The 18618-nt window shown below is 51.4% G+C and overlaps 1 protein-coding gene across 3 annotated transcripts in view; it reads left to right on the top strand.

The window, feature by feature from the left end:
- Positions 1-7444: 7444 nt before the first annotated feature.
- Positions 7445-18618, top strand: part of DTX2 (deltex E3 ubiquitin ligase 2) — a 34508-nt gene continuing 23334 nt past the window's right edge. For all 3 annotated transcript variants that reach the window (XM_039389327.1, XM_039389329.1, XM_039389328.1), the window contains exons 1-3: positions 7445-7485; positions 12290-12672; positions 16624-17209. In XM_039389327.1, the coding sequence (XP_039245261.1) occupies positions 12366-12672; positions 16624-17209 (893 nt within the window). In that variant the 5' untranslated portion in view covers positions 7445-7485; positions 12290-12365. The remainder of the gene's footprint in view (positions 7486-12289; positions 12673-16623; positions 17210-18618) is intronic.

Below are 18618 nucleotides of genomic sequence, written 5' to 3'. Positions count from 1 at the left end.
TAATGTGAGACTTTTGGGTCCCAACAGGCTTGAGAATCATGGAAAAAGAACCTCCAAACATATTGGGTTTCTCATGAAATCTTAAGCTTCCCAGCAATTTTGGGAGCCTGGTGTGATTTTGGCTTCGAACAAGTTGATCTTATGAGCTACAGGATTCACTCTCACAGGAGGCAGCATTTGCCTCGTGGCTCTTGCTGCTGGATTGTTTACTCATTCCTACACAAAGGCAGACCCTTAAATGCCCTAAAATGCCTGTGTTTCATGTTTTAAGTCCTCACAAAGCCAGCTCTGGCTACAGCTGTCGCCAACTGCTTCTGCCATTACCTTCTTGTAGGGATTCAGTAATTAGCAATTAGGCATTTTTATTCCCCAGTAGCAGCAAAGTTCTAATTAACCAGATCATGAGTGAAAGTTTCAAAGGTGCCTTTTAAGTCTGTTTTGCCTAAACTTTGATAAACTCCCCACTGTCCTGGCTGTCAGCCAGGCCCATGGACTGGGAATCATCAGCTCCAGCATCGATCCACATCCAGGCTTTGGGGACCAGGAGTGTAAGCTGCCCTAATGTGGGCATGCAGGGATAAGGTCAGCAGCCTGAAGATGCCTTCCACCCTGCCCAGAATTTCTCTGGCCATTTAAGCACCATCTCAGATGTTTTCCATGTCTGCATCCTTCCTGCATGTGCTCTGAGTGGCTTGGCAGTATCAGGCTGTGGGATTATGCTGCTCCGAGGAAAAGAAAACACAGCCAGCCTTATTCGAGGAGCAGCCACAACACAAGAAAGGCTAATTATAAAATTCCACAGGACGGCAAGGCTGTTCTCTTGTGTGCTGGAGAAAAAAGCTCTTTTTGTGCTTCGTGATGGTCCTGCTGCCTACTCAGGCAGGGACACTCAGAGACATCAGTGATGCTCACAGGAGAGTGGCTTATGGAGGGTTCAGGGCCATCCCCACATCCACTCAGCATCTGCCATGTGCCACGAGCAGCACCTACCACAGCTTCCTATGGCAGCAGGTGGCATTTCCAGCAGATCTGTTTTCTGGCAGCAGCTCGGTCATGGGTGGAAGCTGGGCAAAACAAGTGGCTCACAAATCTGCAGAAAACACAGAGCCTCCAAAAATATAGTAATGATAATATAAACAGATTTTCCTTTTCAATTAGCCAGGAAACTACAGAGAGGAGAGACAAACTCGTTTGTGTGTCCTATGCCATGGCCAGGAATTGTTTTGGGGGTGTAAAGAAGAACCTGGTGCCATACAAAAAAGCCATAAGCTGAAACAAAAGGCATCTCCTTGCTGTCAGGAGGGAAGGATGGGGCTGAGCTGATCCTCAGGACACCAGTTGCTGTTGTGAGCCATTAGCCGGCTTATAACGAATGACAGGATTCCCCTGCTGATTGCTGAGCTAAATCACGGTGTACTTAGGGGTTTCCTGCTGCTGCCTGAGCTTCGGGGAGCAGCAGCACGAAGGATGCTGCACCTGCAATGGGATGAGCCACCCCTCCTTCTTCTGTTCCTCCTGCTGCTCCGGAGCACGAGCAGCAGATGGGATCCTGTGATGTGGGGTCCCAGGAGAGGAGCTCTCACCCCCAAACCAGTCTGTGTCCAGCAGCCTTAGGAGAAGGGAAAGGTGTAAATGCAGCACAAGAGCATTTTGGTTTCCTGTCCTCAGTGCAGAAGGAGCTGTGCTCCTAACACACCTCTATGCTAATTTTAAGGAATTTTCTGGCGGTTTATAAGTCCTGAAGTAAAGGCAGGGCTGAGGAAAGGGCGGTGGCAGCCCCCAGCATTGCACTCAGCTGCAGCAAGCTGGAGCTGCGGGAGAGGTACCCATCCCCTCCCCAGACAAAATCACCTTTGTTCCTCCCCGTAATCTGCTTCCTGCCCAACGTGCTGCAGAAACCACCTCAGCCAGGTGAGAAAGAGCAGCCCAAGGACGCTGTGCTGACAGGAGGCTCTCCAGAGGGCAGCTGACCCACGCCGTGGGCTCCAGCCGGCATCCAGAGCTGCGGAGGAGCAGGCACGGATCACAGCGGGGAAGAGGGGATGGGAAACGGGCAGCTGGGTCCTCTCCATCACCCGCGTTGGTCACAGCAAGGGCACTCGCTGTGGGAATGAGCTTTAGAGTATGTCTGTAACTCCCTGCCTTTTCTGGGTGTCATTATCTCCATGGGGTGAAACCTCACCCTGTACTGGACTCCTGGCAGTGGGATCCACTGGAACAGCAGCCATATATATGTATATGTGTGTGTGTGTACATATATATATGAGTGTGTGTGTATTTATACGTGTAGGTATATATTTATGTACGTATACGAGGCGTCCAGCAGGACCAGCACTTGCTGGCTTCTCTGCCAGCCCTGGGGAATCCAGGCATCCCGCTTCTGCTGCAGCATCGCTGTTGTGAGATGGGTGTGCTGCAGCCTCAGTGCTTTTAAAAATACACTCCTGAGAGCCCAGACCACGCCCAAGTGTGCGGCTGGGAAGTGGTGACCTGTCTGGGGACACGCAGGCTGACAAGACAGTCGGGGTGGACATCGCTGCCTGCTGGGGCAGGGACCTGTGTGGAGATGCCGTGTCCGAGCCTGACACTCCAGGGAACAGCTTGGGTTGGAAGGGACCTTTAGAGGTTTATTTAGTTCCGGGAATGCTCCGGAGCGATGGATCACCTCGTCGGCTGCCAGGCGGCTGAACGTGCACTAGGTGGCAACCAGCTTCAGGGAGAGGCGCTTGCGGCAGCCGGGAGGGGTGTTTCGTTTGGTCAGGGAGAGCAAAACTCCACTGGGAACCCCCAGGGACCTGCCAGCGCGGTGGGCACAGCAGGCAGAAGGCAAAGTAAGACCAGTCCTGTCCATAATTAACATTGATGGCGAGGGGAGGGTGGCCAGAGCAGAGGAGACGCACTCAGTCCAGAGGACCGGGCTCCAGAGTTTCCTGGCTGGATTTAGCAAAGGCAGGGAGGAAGCTGTGGCTGCCCCATCCCTGGAAGTGTCCAAGGCCAGGATGGACAGGGCTTGGAGCAACCTGGGATAGTGAAAGGTGTCCCTGCCCATGACAGGGGGGGAAGGAGATGAGGTTTAAGTTCCCTCCCGACCCAAACCATTCATGATTCCATGATTTCCCTGGAGAAGGCAGGCAGAGGGGAATAGAGCGTTTAGCTGAGTTCATGGGGCATCTTCCACCACCAGCAGGGGTGAGGAACATGTCCCCTTCAGTAGGTAAATCCCAGGTGTTGGAGAGCAAGGTCACCCAGCAAGAGTGGGATGACCACACCAGATCCACCCCTGCTTTTTCTAATCACTCCCCAGCAAGAACCAGCAGCAGCTGCTGCAGAGGAAAATGAAACAAAATTTCACCTATTATCCTCTGCCTGCAGAGGAATTTCTTCCTAATTCCTGTCACTTTGGGTTTGTCTGCTCAGGGAAATTAATCTGAAATCGAGTGGGCTGTGAATTCAAAGTGCTGCAGCAATCCCAGCAGAGCTTGGACAGGCTGTTTCCTAAGTGGCCAGGCTATTCCCCAGAGCACCAGCCTAAGCCTGGCAATTTAACAGAGCCCCAAGCATCAGGTTTTATAGACATTAGTGTAGGACCTTGAGTCAAAACCGCCTGAGATGGAGCAGCCATGGAGAAATTAATTCAACAGCCTTCCAGCCCTGCTGCAAGAAAAGAAACAGGAGGAAGGCAAATATTTGACTGATTACCCCAGTGTGTGGATGGATCAGACAGGAGTTGATCCCATGTTGGAGGACTCCCTGCTTTGCATACTGATTTGGGGAGCATGCAGAAAAGGGTGTGGGAAAGAAGAACATGGGAAATAAGGGATAAAGCTGGGAAAAAAATCTGTAAGGGACTGTGTTAAAATCTGTGGATCATTAGGGTAAAAATAATATAAAATACAATATCCAATATTTTAGCAGGCAGTCAGGACTTTGAGGTCTGCATCCCTGTAAAAGCAGGGTCCTTAGGGAGAGCAGGACACCGAGTTTCACATCCAAGCTCAGAGAGCATCTTCACAGAGGTTGTTCTTCACGCAGAACGGTTGGAGGAATTTGTGCAGTGGGGTCTGACAGGTTCAACTGGTCACCAGACCCCAGATTCCTGTTGTACGTGGTGCCTGAGCCCTGCTAACCCCTTTCAGGTTGTTGGACCATCATAGCATACAGGACAAGTGAGGGAGAGGTGTGGGAAAAGGGTGAAAGGGTGACTGAGGGAGACTTGTGCCGCTGAGATGAGGTATCTCAGCCATCTGTCATGTCTGGCAGAATCTTCCAGGGACCTTGTTGCAAGATCAGGTCATGAATCCCTGCTCAAAAAAATAAAAATTAAAATAAATCCAGTGCACTTCTAGACTATTCACACAGCTCAGCCACTGCTTGGCTGGTTTACTCCCATGGGTACAGCCCTTCCCTTCTCCCAGGAGCTGCACCCAGCGCACGTCTGCTCTCCCCCACCCTGCAGCCCTTATCTGTAGCACCCTTCAGCCCCGGAGCATTGCCCAGAGACCTCGCCCAGCCTCCCTCACCAGCCAGGACTCCTCACTTGGAGCATCCCTTCATCTCCCAGCCCTGCCATGCAGTTCTGCCAGACTCGATAGAATTCCTTCTTCACCATCCTCGATTCTCCCTGAAATCTTTTCCTATTTAGGACCAGAGGATATTTGACACCTCTGCAGCCATGCAACCACGTGGATCACATAGTCTGCTCCCAGCACGGCTTTATAAAACATTCTTATCTATTTTTCAGGAAAAAAACCCTTGCATTGCTCTCCAGTTACCAATTACAGCCGTAGGAGACAGGAATCCTGAGCACCTGAGTTGTAAATGTGAATCTTATTGTTTAAGCAGACACATTACGAGCAGGCTATCAATCACTTTTGGCAATTATTAGTTCTTTGTGAGTATTTTGAACTCAAGTATGTGACAGTCTCATCCATCCTGGAACAGAGAAATCTGTGGGCATTTACATACAAGGCTGATCTGGGGGGGATGCAGCTTCAGAGGGTTTTCATCGAAGCTGTTGTGGTTATGTGCTTGGTGCTGTACATTTTTGGTAGAAAACCAATCTTATATAAGCTCTGTAAAGAAAATTCTTATGTGTTTAACCCTGGTAGAAGAGTTTTAGAAGATGTCTCCATTTCTACAGCATAAAGTGGTTCTATATGTTTTTTTTGCTGTAACTATTCAATCCAAGAATAATGTCCTTTATTTTATAAGCCTTTGGGAGCAGATGTATCATGTCATGGGTGAATCAGTGTTGCTGGGTGTAAAGTCCAGGGAGGTTTAAAGTCATTTGATAAGGACTGGTGAATGCTTCCTGGTTTTGAAAGAATTATGATGATCCTAAGGGTTTTTACTGACCTAAATGATTCTATGGTTCTATGATCATTGCTGACAATGTCTCAGTGGGATTTTGACTTCTGCATCCATCGAGGGAAAAATCTAGGCAGTGTCTGACCTACCTCTAACAGAGTATGAAGTGATCCAGCTCTCTGCAAGGTGCTCCAGGATTAAAGGAATCCCTAAATAAATGCATATTTTGGAAGGTGCAGCAGGTGGGAGGAAGCAGCGCTCTATTGTTGGAGAGATCTGCACACACAGGGTTGTGTTTAACCACCCTCATCCCTGCTCATACAAGGAACAGGCATCTCCAGGGCTTTGTTTTGGGTTTGCATAGATGTAAGTGAAATCCTCAGGGCTGTACTGAGCAGCTGATTGATCCAGGATGGATCTGGCTTTGGTGGTCACATCCACATCCCCCTAGGATGGGGCAGCATGGAAAAAGCAGCTCCCACAGCATCCAGTTAAACTGCGTTAGAGGCTGCACTGTTATGCACCACATGCACCCCATCACACACTATCACACACATGGTCACACTCCCACGTTGTTGCACACTCAGGGTACCACACTCACACAGAGCATCTCACACACCCAGTATTACACGTGCTCACACGGACAGTATCACACTCACACCCAACATCACACTCCTGCACGGCTGCTGTCAGACACACACACACACACACACCCCACACACGGCACACTCACACACATTATCACACACACACATGATCACACACTATGACACACACTATTTCACTCAAACACATTAACATACACACATTATCACACTCTCACTATCACACACTTTCACTCACAAAGTATCGCACACACTATTTCACACACACATTTACACACACACAATCACACTCTCATTATCACACACACTATAACACAGTTACATGCACATTATCACACACAGTAACACACTATTTTACACACACTATCACACTCACATTATCACACACTATCACACACACAATCACACTATCACACACACACAATCACACTCTCGTTATTACACACACTATCACACACATTATCACACGCACTCACTGTCACACACACTATCATACATTATCACACACACTATTTCACTCACACAATCACACACACTATCACACACTATCACACACACATACACACTATCACACACACGCACACACATACACACAATCACACACACTATCACACACACAATCACACTATCACACACACACACAATCACACTCTCATTATTACACACACTATCACACACACACACTATCACACACACAGTCACACACACTATCACACACACACACACACACAAAATCACACACACACACACTATCACACACACACACACTATCACACACACACACACACTATCACACACACACACTATCACACACACAGTCACACACACGATCACACACACACTATCTCACACACACACTATCACACACACACACACACACTATCACACACACAATCACACACACAATCACACACACGATCACACACACTATCACACACAATCACACACACACTATCACACACACACACGATCACACACACACACACTATCACACACACACACTACACACACACAAACACACACCACAACACACAGTCACACACACAATCACACACATCACACACCAACACACATAACACACACACTCTCACACACACACACACACACACACTATCACACACACACACACTATCACACACACACACATACACTATCACACACACTATCTCACACACACACTATCACACACACAATCAGACACACACACTATCACACACACAATCAATCACACACACACGCACTATCACACACACACTATCACACACACACACATACACACAATCACACACACACATACACACACATACACTATCACACACTATCACACAATCACACACATACACTATCACACACACACACACACACACACACACACAATCACACACACACACACTCTCACTCACTATTCCACCCCCCCACTGTCACTCACGCGTCTCCACCAATCACGTCCCTCTCTCTCCCGGCCCCGCCCCCCCTTGGCCACGCCCACTCACACGCCCCCGGGCGGCCGCGCGGGCGCACGCGCGGAACCTGGGGGAGCGCGCACCGGGAGCGGCGGCGGGGCCCGAGCGGGGTGAGGGGACCGGGGGGACGGGACCGAGCGGGTGAGGGGACGAGGGCGGCTGGGCAGCGCTCTGGGCTGGGCTGGACTGGGCAGGGCAGAGCTCTGGGCTGGGCTGGGCACCGCGGGACGGGCACCCCCGGGCGGGCACCCCCTTCCCTGTGCCGCTCCACCCGGGCCGCCCGTGAGGGGCCTCCCCGGGCCGTTGCGGCCGCCCTGAGCCCGGCCCGTCCTGCCCGGGCCGTTCGGAGCGGGGCACGGCCGGCAGCGGGGCCTTCCCCGCGGCTCCCCTCGCCCCGGCCGCGGCCCCTCCGCCGCTGCCGGGGCGGGCGGTGCCGCCCGGCCCCCGAGTGGCCCGGGACGGGCCCGTGACAGCGGGGAGGGCCGGTCGGAGCCGGGGGGGGGTTGCGGTGGGTGTGCGGGTGCTGCCGAGGGCCCCGGGCCCGGGGGAGGCTCCCGAGGGGTGGGCGGGCGGCCCCTGCCACCGGCTCCCCGAGGCAGGACCTGCCTCGGCCCTTCCCGGCGCTTCCGGAGCTCCCTCTGCGAGCCGAAGCCCTTGGGGAGTTGGAGGAGCTCTCCAGGTCGTGCCAGGTTCGCACCCGGCCAGTCAACGGTCTGCCCGCAGATAAATAACGCGCCTTCGGTGCCCGGAAGGACCCTGGAGCGGGAGGGTTGGACACGGGGTTTGTTTGGTGTGATCCCGTGTTCAGGTGTACCTTCCCTCCTCTCGCTGCCTCAGCTTTCCTATTCATCGGTGCCCCAAGCCAGCCCTCTGCTTCGCTGACAGGCAGACGCTTTGTTTCCGCCTCAGTTGCCGTCTCTGTTTTCCCCTCTCTGAGGGGAACTCTCTTGGAGCTTGTTTTGAGTGGAAGCAGTCCAGGTTTGGAGCAGCCGAGTTTGTTTCTTCTTTCAGTTGTCAGCCCAGCCACCTTGTGCCGAGTGGATCGGCAGAGGCTGGCAGAGGGCAGGACTGATCAATTTGTGCTGGGAGTTATTGCTGTGATCCCCTCTCTGCTGCCGTGCTCTGTTCTTGCTCTTTGGTTGCTGCTGATCGGAGCCGGGTGCTCGTGTATGGAAACGTTTGTTTGGGTAGGAGTTACCTGGCAAGAGCTTCCAGCCCTGTTGCATCACTGTGTTCACAGCTTGGGTTGTGCTGCACCCAGAAGTGCAGCTCAGCTGGTGTGAGGGGCTGTGGGGGCTCTGGCTGGTGGTTTGGGGTCAGAGGGGCACGGGGCACATGTGAAGCTGCTCCAGTCGTGCACCCTGCACAGGGTTACGTCTTATTGCGGTCCCGTGGCCTCCTTGTGCTTTATGTGCTCCTCTAATCCCCGTGTAATCTCTTCCCGTGGGATCTTTGTTGCCCTCCCAGTCCTGTCTCTCAAAGTGGTGTTAACAAATCCCTCCTGGGCACCCTCCTTTCTGAGCAACCCGCTGAAAAGTCTCAATTCTACCAATCTGGTGATTTTTATTTTTAATTCAGCCCAGCTCAAGGGCTCCTGAGGCTCCTTTTCATTTCCAGGTACAAGCTCACATTTCATTTAAACTTTTATCAGCGCTGGCAATTTCAGTTCAGAAACTTATAAAAGGATTTGGCATTTTTAGAAATCATTCTCAGACCCGTGAATTTTAAGATCCTACATTTAAAGCAAAAGAAAATTCTGCTTTCTGGAAGTAGAACAGAATTAAACACGGCTTTCAAAGGCTTTAATTCCCTTTCCCTTGCTTTCTCACCACCATTTGCTGGAGTTTGAGGAGCAGGGAGTGAAGCTGTTGGGAAACACAGCTGAAATACGCCCAGTTCTTTTCCTGTCCAAGTCCCCGATTAAAGCCATGTGGGCAAATGTTTCAGAGGTTGTGCTGGGTGTAAAGTTCCCACCAAACAAATCCAAGCTCAAGCTCTGAGCCCGTTACAAATTACTTCTGAAGTGAAGGGCAGCTGGCTGGAATATTTAAGTTTGCACAGGGTTTTGTTTTCACTTGGGGCAAGTTGGGCTGTAGGATTTCTGACTGGTGCCAGGACTGTTTGCTAAATAAACAGAGCTTTTAGGGTTGGTGTGAATTTCGGCTTTTCAAGGCATTTTTAAAGGTCAAGGTGAAGTGTTCTAGTCCGTGGGATTTTAGCAAAGATGTGAGGTGAGATGTGTAACACATCCCAAACCACATCTTGCTCTGCCTCAAACCCTTTCTGCCACGGTGTAATGCACAGGGCAGCCCAAGGGGGTGGTCTGAAAGCTGTATGAGCAGCTCCAGTATTGAATTTCTCAACTTCTGATAACTGCGTGCTCCCGAGTTCTCAAGGAGGACTCAGGAACTGCAACTTCAGGCCTTTTCTTTCCCTTGTTTGCCTTAACTCGGGGACTCATGTAATTTTGGCTTACTGAGGCTCTCCCGCATTCCTCGCTTCCCAGTCCGTGCAAACAGCTGCTGGCTCAAGCAGCGTTCAGTGAGAACTGGCAGGAGGCTGAAATACGCCCCTCGCTCCTCCTCTGGACCAGCAGTCCCAGCGCAGGAAATATTTTTCCATCCTGATGGGGAAGCGAATGTCGGAGCACGCGACGCTCACGTGCAGCCAGTCCGGGTACCCCCGCGTGTGGTCCAGCATTCACAGCATCCCTGCCATCCCAGGGGTGAGCAACAGGCTGTTGGCACTCAGCTGTTATCCCAGTGTTATCCCCGTGGCACAGGGAGGAGGTGTTTTTTTTTTTCTGGGATGTTTTCTTGTTTCCATTTCCCGCTGCTGTGTTTCAGAAGTGAAAGGAAAACGAATCGCTGACTCCCTCCTCATGGCCTCCCTCTGCTCTGCCTGTGGCTGCAGGATGTGCTGATGAATATTGGGCAGCAACTTTGGGGGGAAGAAAAGGTGTTTGTTCTGTATTTGGGGTTCAGGTGGGTGGGACAGAAAATCCTGCAGCCTGGCTTTGCCTCACTCTGGTCCGAGCTGAGAACAGACATGCTGGTGGTCCCTGAGGTGGAGAAGTGTTGGTGTGAAACCTGCCATAAAAAGAAGTGACAGAGGCAGGTGTTGGGTTTGATACCTTAAGCCTTAATTTGCTGGTTTGAGCAGTAAAATAGTTGTCTTTGGTGTGTTGGGGGAGAATGGATTACAAGGAAAAGATTGGTAGCAGAGACCAGGGCTGGGTCTTGGTGATCCGGAGCGCTTTGTCACCAGCACCAGTTGAGCTGGGGGTGTGGTGTAAAAATCTCTGAGCAGCTCATGAACTAATTTACACTGAATTCCTGGAGAAAGCGTTACTTTCCTCTTATAAATGCAGACGTGTGGGTGTGTCTGTTCTGCGCTCGCTCTTCTTCTGTGTCTTTTTTGAGCCAACAAGCCACACGGGCATGATGGATGGGACGCTCCACGGAGCGTGGGATCTTCTCCCATCCGGCAGGGATGTCATTCTCTGTGCAGATGGCATCCTCCAGTGGAAGCCACCCACTGCTGCTCTGCCTCTTGGGAGACCTGAACTTTTCCATTTGATGGGAAGGAAGCTCACAGCTCCCTGCTGACTGCAGGGAGTTAAGCGAGCAATCAGTGATGTGAGACCTGAGGGGGGAGAAGGCGACTTTATTTTAAAACAAAATGAATTTCACTCATTCACAGCCATACCCACCTACACACGAGCACCAGCGTGGGGATCTCCAAGTGGTTGTCCATCACTTGGACAGATGTGTGTCCAGATGGTCTAGATAGGATTCCTTGGAATGACACAATGGACAAGGAATGCCAAATATCAGACCTCTGGTGTCTTTTAGCAGCTTGGTGACCATGTGATGGCTTGGGTCTCTGATTTTTTACATCCCTTGGGGGCTAAGAGTGATGATCTCTTGTTGTTGGAATTTGTTTACTGGCCTCTATGTCTTTCTCTGGATGTCTTGGGGCTGCTATCACATTCTCTATTCTTTCCCAAATCATCTCTTAAGGGCTTGAGTCTCTGGCTTGAGTCTATGATGCAGATTGTCCCTTGTTTCAAGAGTTCCTTGTTTTCCAACCTGAGAAGCTGCAGCTTTGATCTTGAGGACCTGCTAAATCACTGCCTTCAACAAAGACTGCCCTCAGCACCCTGTGTTCCTCCTGGTGTTCCTGTACTCCTTCCCATCCATTTTTTGCTGAGATCACACTCAACTATAAAAGTGTATGTGCTGTGATTTGCAAACTGTGCATGGAGGATTGTCTCCCGGCTTTGTGTGCACATACAGTGTTACACAGAAAGACTCATGGGACAGATCCTGGATCAAAGCTGAGTGGTCAGAAGCCTGAATGGAGCTGATGGTGTAGCCCTGGAGCTCAGATCAGTGAGAAGAGTGTGGGAACCACTTGTGTAACCGAGTCATTCCTGTGCACAAGTGTTTGAGGAGCATTTGGCAGCTCAAGTCAAGGTGGTCAGAGCACAACACTGCCAGGAGCAGTGCTGAGCATGGATGGGGAAGGGGGTGGAGTGCCCTCTTGCCTTGGCACATTCCTGGCTAGTGAGTGTCTTGTGTGAACTCAGTCAGGCCTTACAGGTCTCCCTGACATGATCAGCAGTGACTCGGGGTGGTTTGATACAGATCTGTGGTGAGTCGGGTGGTGTTTGGTGCCACAAAATGAGAAAGAGGAGTTGCCAGCGTTGGCAGGGAGTGGGTGGTGGTGCCTCACTCACCCTCAGCCAAAGGGTTTTGGGGCCAATCTGCTGCTCTGTATTCTCCTAAATGCATCCTCTGTCAAAGTCAGAGATTGTTTTCCTCTCAAATGGCTTGTGTGGTTTGGATGGAGGATGGGGGGATTTGGGACATCATTCTCAGCTCCGTGTGCTCTCTTTGTTTCTCACTGCAGGTCCTCAGGAGAAAATGGTGTAAGGCCAGCCAGCGCAGCTGCCGCTTCCAGTCGTGCCCAGACCTCAGGGAGGAACATGGCAGCAGCTCAGGGAGCGGGAAGCAGTTCAGCCGGGCCATCCGGACTCCCCGGTTCTGCCCCGGGGCACAGCAGCAACTCCACGGTAGTGGCGGTGTGGGAATGGCAGGATGAATTTGGCAGGTGGAGGCCGTACCGAGGGAACGTCTGCAGCTACATTGAGCAGGTTATTCAGGCCTCTCAGCAGAAGGGCCGACGTTCGGGGTCGGGGCTTGTCAGCAGCATCCCTTTGGGACGTGCGGATCCCGTCCTGGCTCCCTACGTCATCGACATTCCAAGCCTGACGCAGTTCCGGCAGGATACAGGTAAGGGAGCTTCCCTGCCTACGCTGGGGTTTTGCTTGTGTGCTCGGGGATAAGGGGGCCTCCTTCTGTGTGGGACAGCCCTACAAAGCTGTGCTGTCTGCTGCCATGCTGGGCAGTTCTTTGAGGGGTGGCACATCTGCTGCTCTTCTGCTGCTGCCCAGAGTGGGAAAATCTGTGGAGCTGGGTGCAGGCAGCAGGGATCCCTCAAGGAACATCATCATGGGACCCCCAGAGCTCACAGCTCATGAGCCAGAGCCCTCAGAGCTGGAAACTCCCCCCCCCCCACAACCATTCGAGACCACTTGCGTAAAAAAGGCCTTTTTATGATTCCAACCCTCCTGCTTGAATCCCTTGTTCCCTCTGGAACTGGAGTGCCAGCTGCTTTACCTTGGCATGCTGCCGCACACAAGCTGCTTGTGAGAGCCTGCAGCCCCCACACAACACCGAAATGCTGCAGCAGAATATTCCCTGCACTTGTGCTGTGCGAGCCTGGCTTGCTTCCTCCCAGGGAGGAAGGGATGGGCTTAACAGCAGGATTGAGACCTGATTTCCATCCTCCTCTCTCCTGGGCTCGCTGGGGGTACAGCTCAGAATTTGCCAAGATGACTCCTACCCTCTTTTGCTCCAGATGTGCTGAGCAGCTGGAGCTTAGAAAAGGGACAGGGATGGAATGCATGCACTTCATCCCTGGAAAATCCAGGGAGATCCCAAATTACACACCCTGAATGAATGGCTGCTTTGGAAAATTCTCCATCCATCAGTTTCCCCTCTGCCAACACCTCTCCCATCACCCCAGGACACAGTCGAGCATCCCCCCCAAGCTTTAGGGGGGGGACATGTGCTGGTTTCTTGCCAGTTGAAGCAGTAAATGAGCAATATTTTTAACCAACTGCACGATCATCCAGTGCTGACAGGAAAGGGAAGTGGTTGGAGCAAATGTGAGCATCACAGCTGCATCCGTGGTTTTATTCTTAGTGACCTTAAGATTAGTTTTTCTAACGGTGTCCTGGGTGAGGTGGGGAGCTTTCTCAGCTGGATGCCTTGGCAGGTGTGCTCAGCGTGGCCTGTTTGAGCACCGAGAAGCCCAGCTGAGGCTGTGGCTTTGAGCAGCACAACATGGGACCACCAGAGCTCGTACCAGCAGCTGTTTTTTTCCTGTTTTCTCCTGCCAAACTTGTGAAGGAACCTTCCAGCTTTTTGCCCTTTCAGCCGGTGCTCCAACATGTGGGCAGCAGTCCCAAACTCTTTGGTGAAGATGAGCAGAGAGCCTGTGGGAGGGTGAAAGATGCATCCCAGTGTAAATGGGACATTCTTTTCCGTGAGTGCAGCTGTCTCTCCTTAGAGGTCTTGTATCTCTCTAGAGCCTTGTGAAAGGTCTCAGAACATCCACTGAATATTGTCCATTGCAGGGTGGTTCAGAGTTTGTCATGTCTGGGGGACAGTCCAGCACAATTTTGGAAATTATGTTGGCTGGCATGATCTCATCTTTCCTTGGACTAGATCTGAGTTTGAATTGTTAATAACAAAAATGCTCATTCCGCTCCACAGCTCTCCTGCAGTGCTTCCCACCCATCCAGAGGGATGCTGATCAAAGGGGCCAGGGCTGTGAGCCTCCCTCCACAAATACCTGTGCGCTCTGCAATGTGACTATTGGAAACACTCTCATATCCCCTCTCCGTGGCCCAGTTCTAGGCAAAGCTTTTCCTCTCTGCAGGGCTCTGCCTTAAACATGAATGTTTCCGAGCGAGCCGATAGCTGAACTTTGTCATGGGCTAGAGAAAAGAATCTCTGCAGGAAACATCCCCATGAAAAATCTTTAAACAGTGCAAAAAATAGGCTGTTGTATTCTGCTCATTAGCTATTAGACAGATAAATAGGCTCTTCAAAGGAAGCCAGGGAGAATAACAGGAAGCCAGTGTTAACGGGAGCAGCGTCCCCTCCAGCAGGGAATGACAGCTGTGTGGGGGGATGCCGTGGGCAGGATTAGCTGTGGGCTTCAGCTGCTGGTCGAGGCAGATTAGCTAGGATTGAGTGCGAGGAAGCAGCAGGAGTTGTCCTCTGACCACAGCTGTTTGCCCACCCTGGAGAGGAATGCCAGTTTCCCTGCCAGCCTGGGGGAAGGGGAATGTTTTCCAAGTGCAAGGCTTTGGTCTTGTTGTTGACTCCTAAAAGCTGTCCCTGCTGCTGTTTGGGGGTGTTACAAACTCAGGATGCTTGCAAACTCCTTGAGCCCTCTCTGTGCTGCTTTTATCTTCTGAGCTGCCAGTGGAGCAGTGGCAGCCTTGCTAATCTCCTCTGAGATGTGACCCACTGGATTTCTGACATCTTGCTTTACCCATGGCAGTCCCCCTTTTCTGGGAGCAGGTTCCTTGCACTCATCTCTAAAAGCAGTGCATGTCTCACCATCTCATTCCCAGCCAGTCTTATCCCCAGTCTTCCTGTTTGGGGGTTCATCCCTGAAGTGTTACCCAGCTTTTGAGGCCTTTGGGTTTGTGTTTCTAAAACTAGGCAGGACTTGCTGGATAGGAGCAGTCATTGCTAGAGTTTGCTTTTGGCTGTTTCATCTGCCTTCCCACTAAGGCACTGATTCCAGGCTGGGAAGGTCACCTTGTAATAGTTTCCACAGTAGCCCAATACTATTGGGTAGAAATAACAGCAGGGTGAGGCAAAGATCCTCAGTATCCTCAATCCAGCATTCAGCCAGCCAGAGCCTGAACACAGGCAGCAGTTGAGTTTTGGCAGTGTGGAGTCCCATGTGGGCTGTCCTCACTATTCTTTGGGATGTGCCTGTTGGGAGTGAAGCTTGCCTGCACCCCACAGAGCCACCAGTGATATCCCAGGGCAGTTCCCCTCAGACTTTAGTTGTAAAGTGCCTGTTTTCACCTGGAGTCCTGGAACATGGTGCCATAACTCTCATGACCTCTTTAGAGGTTTCATTTGGTTTTTTTCCTCTTGGTGCTGTTCTTTGAAATCTTCCTGTGTCATAACAATTTGTTGCACCCCTGTTCACTCCCACCTTCCTGCATCCCTAGACTTGCTTGCCCCGTGGCATTTTTGCAGAGGTTGCAGAGCTTTTGTCCTGTTGGGTGGCTTCCCTCGCTCTCGTTAGGCTGCTGCTTTTTTGCAGAAAGGGATAAAGTACCCAGAAGTGAAGTCATCCTGGAGAGCCAGACTTCCAGGGAGTTTGAGCTCCTGCTGTTGCTGTCAAGCAGCCTTGCAAGAGTAGAATGTCTGCTTCCATTTCTCTCCCTTTGTCTGAACAGCTGTTCTCTTCTAGTTACTTCATTGTCTTCTCCTCTCTAGTCTTGCTCTATCTCCCAGCAGTCAGGAGCCTAGAGAAGCTGGCCCTGTCTGTCCCTTTTCCAAAGTCCTTGTCCTTGCCCCTGTGGGACTTCACCCACTCTCCCAAGACCAAAATTGTCTGAACCTCCGTGTAGCAAAGTGGGTGTTCAAGCCCCTCAAGTGCTCCTGCAAAGCACTTCCCGATGCTGTTGTGTCTCTATAGTTACTCTGTTGTCAAGGCTGTGGGAGTTGGGGTTTTTTAAACCAGATCTGTGCCTCAGCCTGATTTTATTTTTTTTTTTTTTACTTTTTTCCTTTTAACGTCAGGGAGGCATATGTGATCGCTGGGCCTTTGTGCTCGGGTGTGTCTGCGTCTGCATCCTCCCTCCTTCCCTCCTTTCCCACCCTTCCTCCCAGCAGCTTTTGAACCTGTTGCCAGCCCACAATCAGATTTGGCAGAGGGACAGGGATCTCGAGGGTGTTGCGTTTCTCTGAGCTTCATGACCAAACCCAGCCCTGTCGGGAGGAGAAGCTCTATTAGTACTCCTGCTGAGGGAGAGGGGAGGAAGACCACCCTCTTGTAGGCACCACAGATCTGTGCAGAAACAAATCCTCCTTAATTCTCTGCTCTCAGAATGACTGTGTTTATTCCCCTCTGTCCCCACACAGGGACGATGCGGGCTGTCCGCAGGCACGTCTTCCCGGGGGACTCCGCTGCGGGGCAGGGCATCGTCTGGGAATGGCAGAACGACGAAGGCGGGTGGTCCCCGTACGAGATGAACGTCTGCGTGTTCCTGGAGCAGGCCCGTGCCACCAACCACCAGCGAGTAGACCTCGGACCCTTGGGCTACAACTACGAGGTTGACTTTGTGGCTCAAGTCCAGACCAACAAGACCACGAGGTTCCGCCGCAGCGTCCAGAGGCGCTTGGACGCCCCGTACCCGGTGACGACCTCCCTGGCACCCCTTCACACGGGGGTGGGTTGTTCTTGCCAGCAGTGCTGGCCCAACAGCGGGACTGGTCCCATCACCACGCGCTACCGCCACTCCATGATAAACTTTCCCAACTCTTCCACTGCTCATCAGGTTTCCGGTAGGACAGCGTCAGTAAGCTCTTCCAGCGTCGGCTTCGTGCCCTATAACAAACCGACTTTGACTGGAGCAAGGTCAACACCAAGACTCAATGCACAGAGCACCTTGGTTTTGCAGCAAGCTGGGGGCCCCAGCACAGGACTGTCTGCATCTAACGGAGTCAGGTACAGACCCTAATTCACTTCTGTGTGTCCAAGACATCTGCTGTGCTCAGGTCTGCCTTATCTGGGAGACTCTCTGTCCCAGAGGACTTTACAAGGGTTTTCTCCCCAGGAGACAGAGGTTTGTGCCTGTGTATCCAGTGCAGTGGGTGAAAAAGCTTCTCCTCTGCTTTCCACTCCTTTTATTCCTCACTTGAAATATAGTCCCTGTCTACCAGTCTTCCCTGAACCACTGGAGAAATCAGATAGGTTGAGGTTCTGAAGGTTGGAGAAAATTAATAGTGATTGGTGGTATTTCAGGTTAGGCTTTAAAACAACTTTGAGAGGGACTGAGTGAATTAAAAGGGGACTTGTAAACATTGATTTAGTTCAAAGTAGGCAGTAAACATAGAGTGGAACTCTGCTCTGTGTTCAAAGCTCTTCCCCTTCAAGGAGGAGACCACTACGTTCATTGGGTGTGGCTGAGACCTCCTGAATTCTCTGCCAAAATCAGGTGTCCAGGCTATTTGTCAGGCTAAGTGCTGATGCAGTGCTGAAATGCCACTGGATTTCACCATGGCTCTTCTCTCAGCTCCCATCAGTGAGCAGCTGGAGCTGAAGGAGGGCTGTGTTTGCACCTTACTGATGTGGGAGCGCGGGCTCCACTTCTCTTCAGGCCTTTTTGGCTGCTGCCAGCTCAGTGAAAAGCAGAGGCTTGTGGTCTGATACCTCATCTCCTCTCCGTGGCATGGGCTGCTGGGGCAAGCCATGGTCAGTTATCCCACGCTCAGGATCTTAACTCTTCCTATGCACAAGCTCTTGCTAGCAGAGGTCTGTAAGATCTGTCTGTGGCAGTGCTGGCACTGAGCTGACTGCTCCCTCTGTTTGTGAATGGCTGGAAGTGTGCAGAGCCTTACACCCACTTCCCTGGGAATAATCCAGCTGCTGAACCACTGTGTGAGCCCCTGAGAAACTACAGGGGAACTTGCCAGGGCTGACTTACCTGTCCAAACTACTCCAGGTAAGTAAAGAGATAAGAGATCTAGAGTGTTGGAAGCACATTCTGCTAATTACACAAGGCACAGGGGTTTGGGGTTCATTTTGATTCTCATTTGTGTTTTAAACAAGATGCTGAATCCTGAGGTATTTTTCTTAGTGTTGTATCAGGACTTTCCCTCTTTGGGGTCATCTGAGTGAAATGACTTCTCACATCCTGTTCTTAATTCTCACGGTCTTTTTTTGGTGGTTTTTTTTTGCACCTGGTGGTTTTTTGTGGTGCTTTAAGCATTCACAGTACTCCTCTGTTCCTGTCACCTTCGAGGAGGGCTGAAAATCAGACCTCAGCACTGCCTGCAGGAGCTCCCAGTGAGGCTCTTGCTGTCTCCTGAAGAAGCTGCCAAATTCCCCCTCTCTTGGGAGACACTGGTTGGTGC

Source organism: Pipra filicauda, unplaced genomic scaffold (assembly GCF_003945595.2).
Source record: "Pipra filicauda isolate LSUMZ 115617 unplaced genomic scaffold, ASM394559v2 scaffold71_size5581439_pilon, whole genome shotgun sequence".
Classification (NCBI taxonomy): Eukaryota; Metazoa; Chordata; class Aves; order Passeriformes; family Pipridae; genus Pipra; species Pipra filicauda.
The sequence above is the reverse complement of the archived record's forward strand: the minus strand, read 5'-3'. Positions and strand labels throughout refer to the sequence as shown.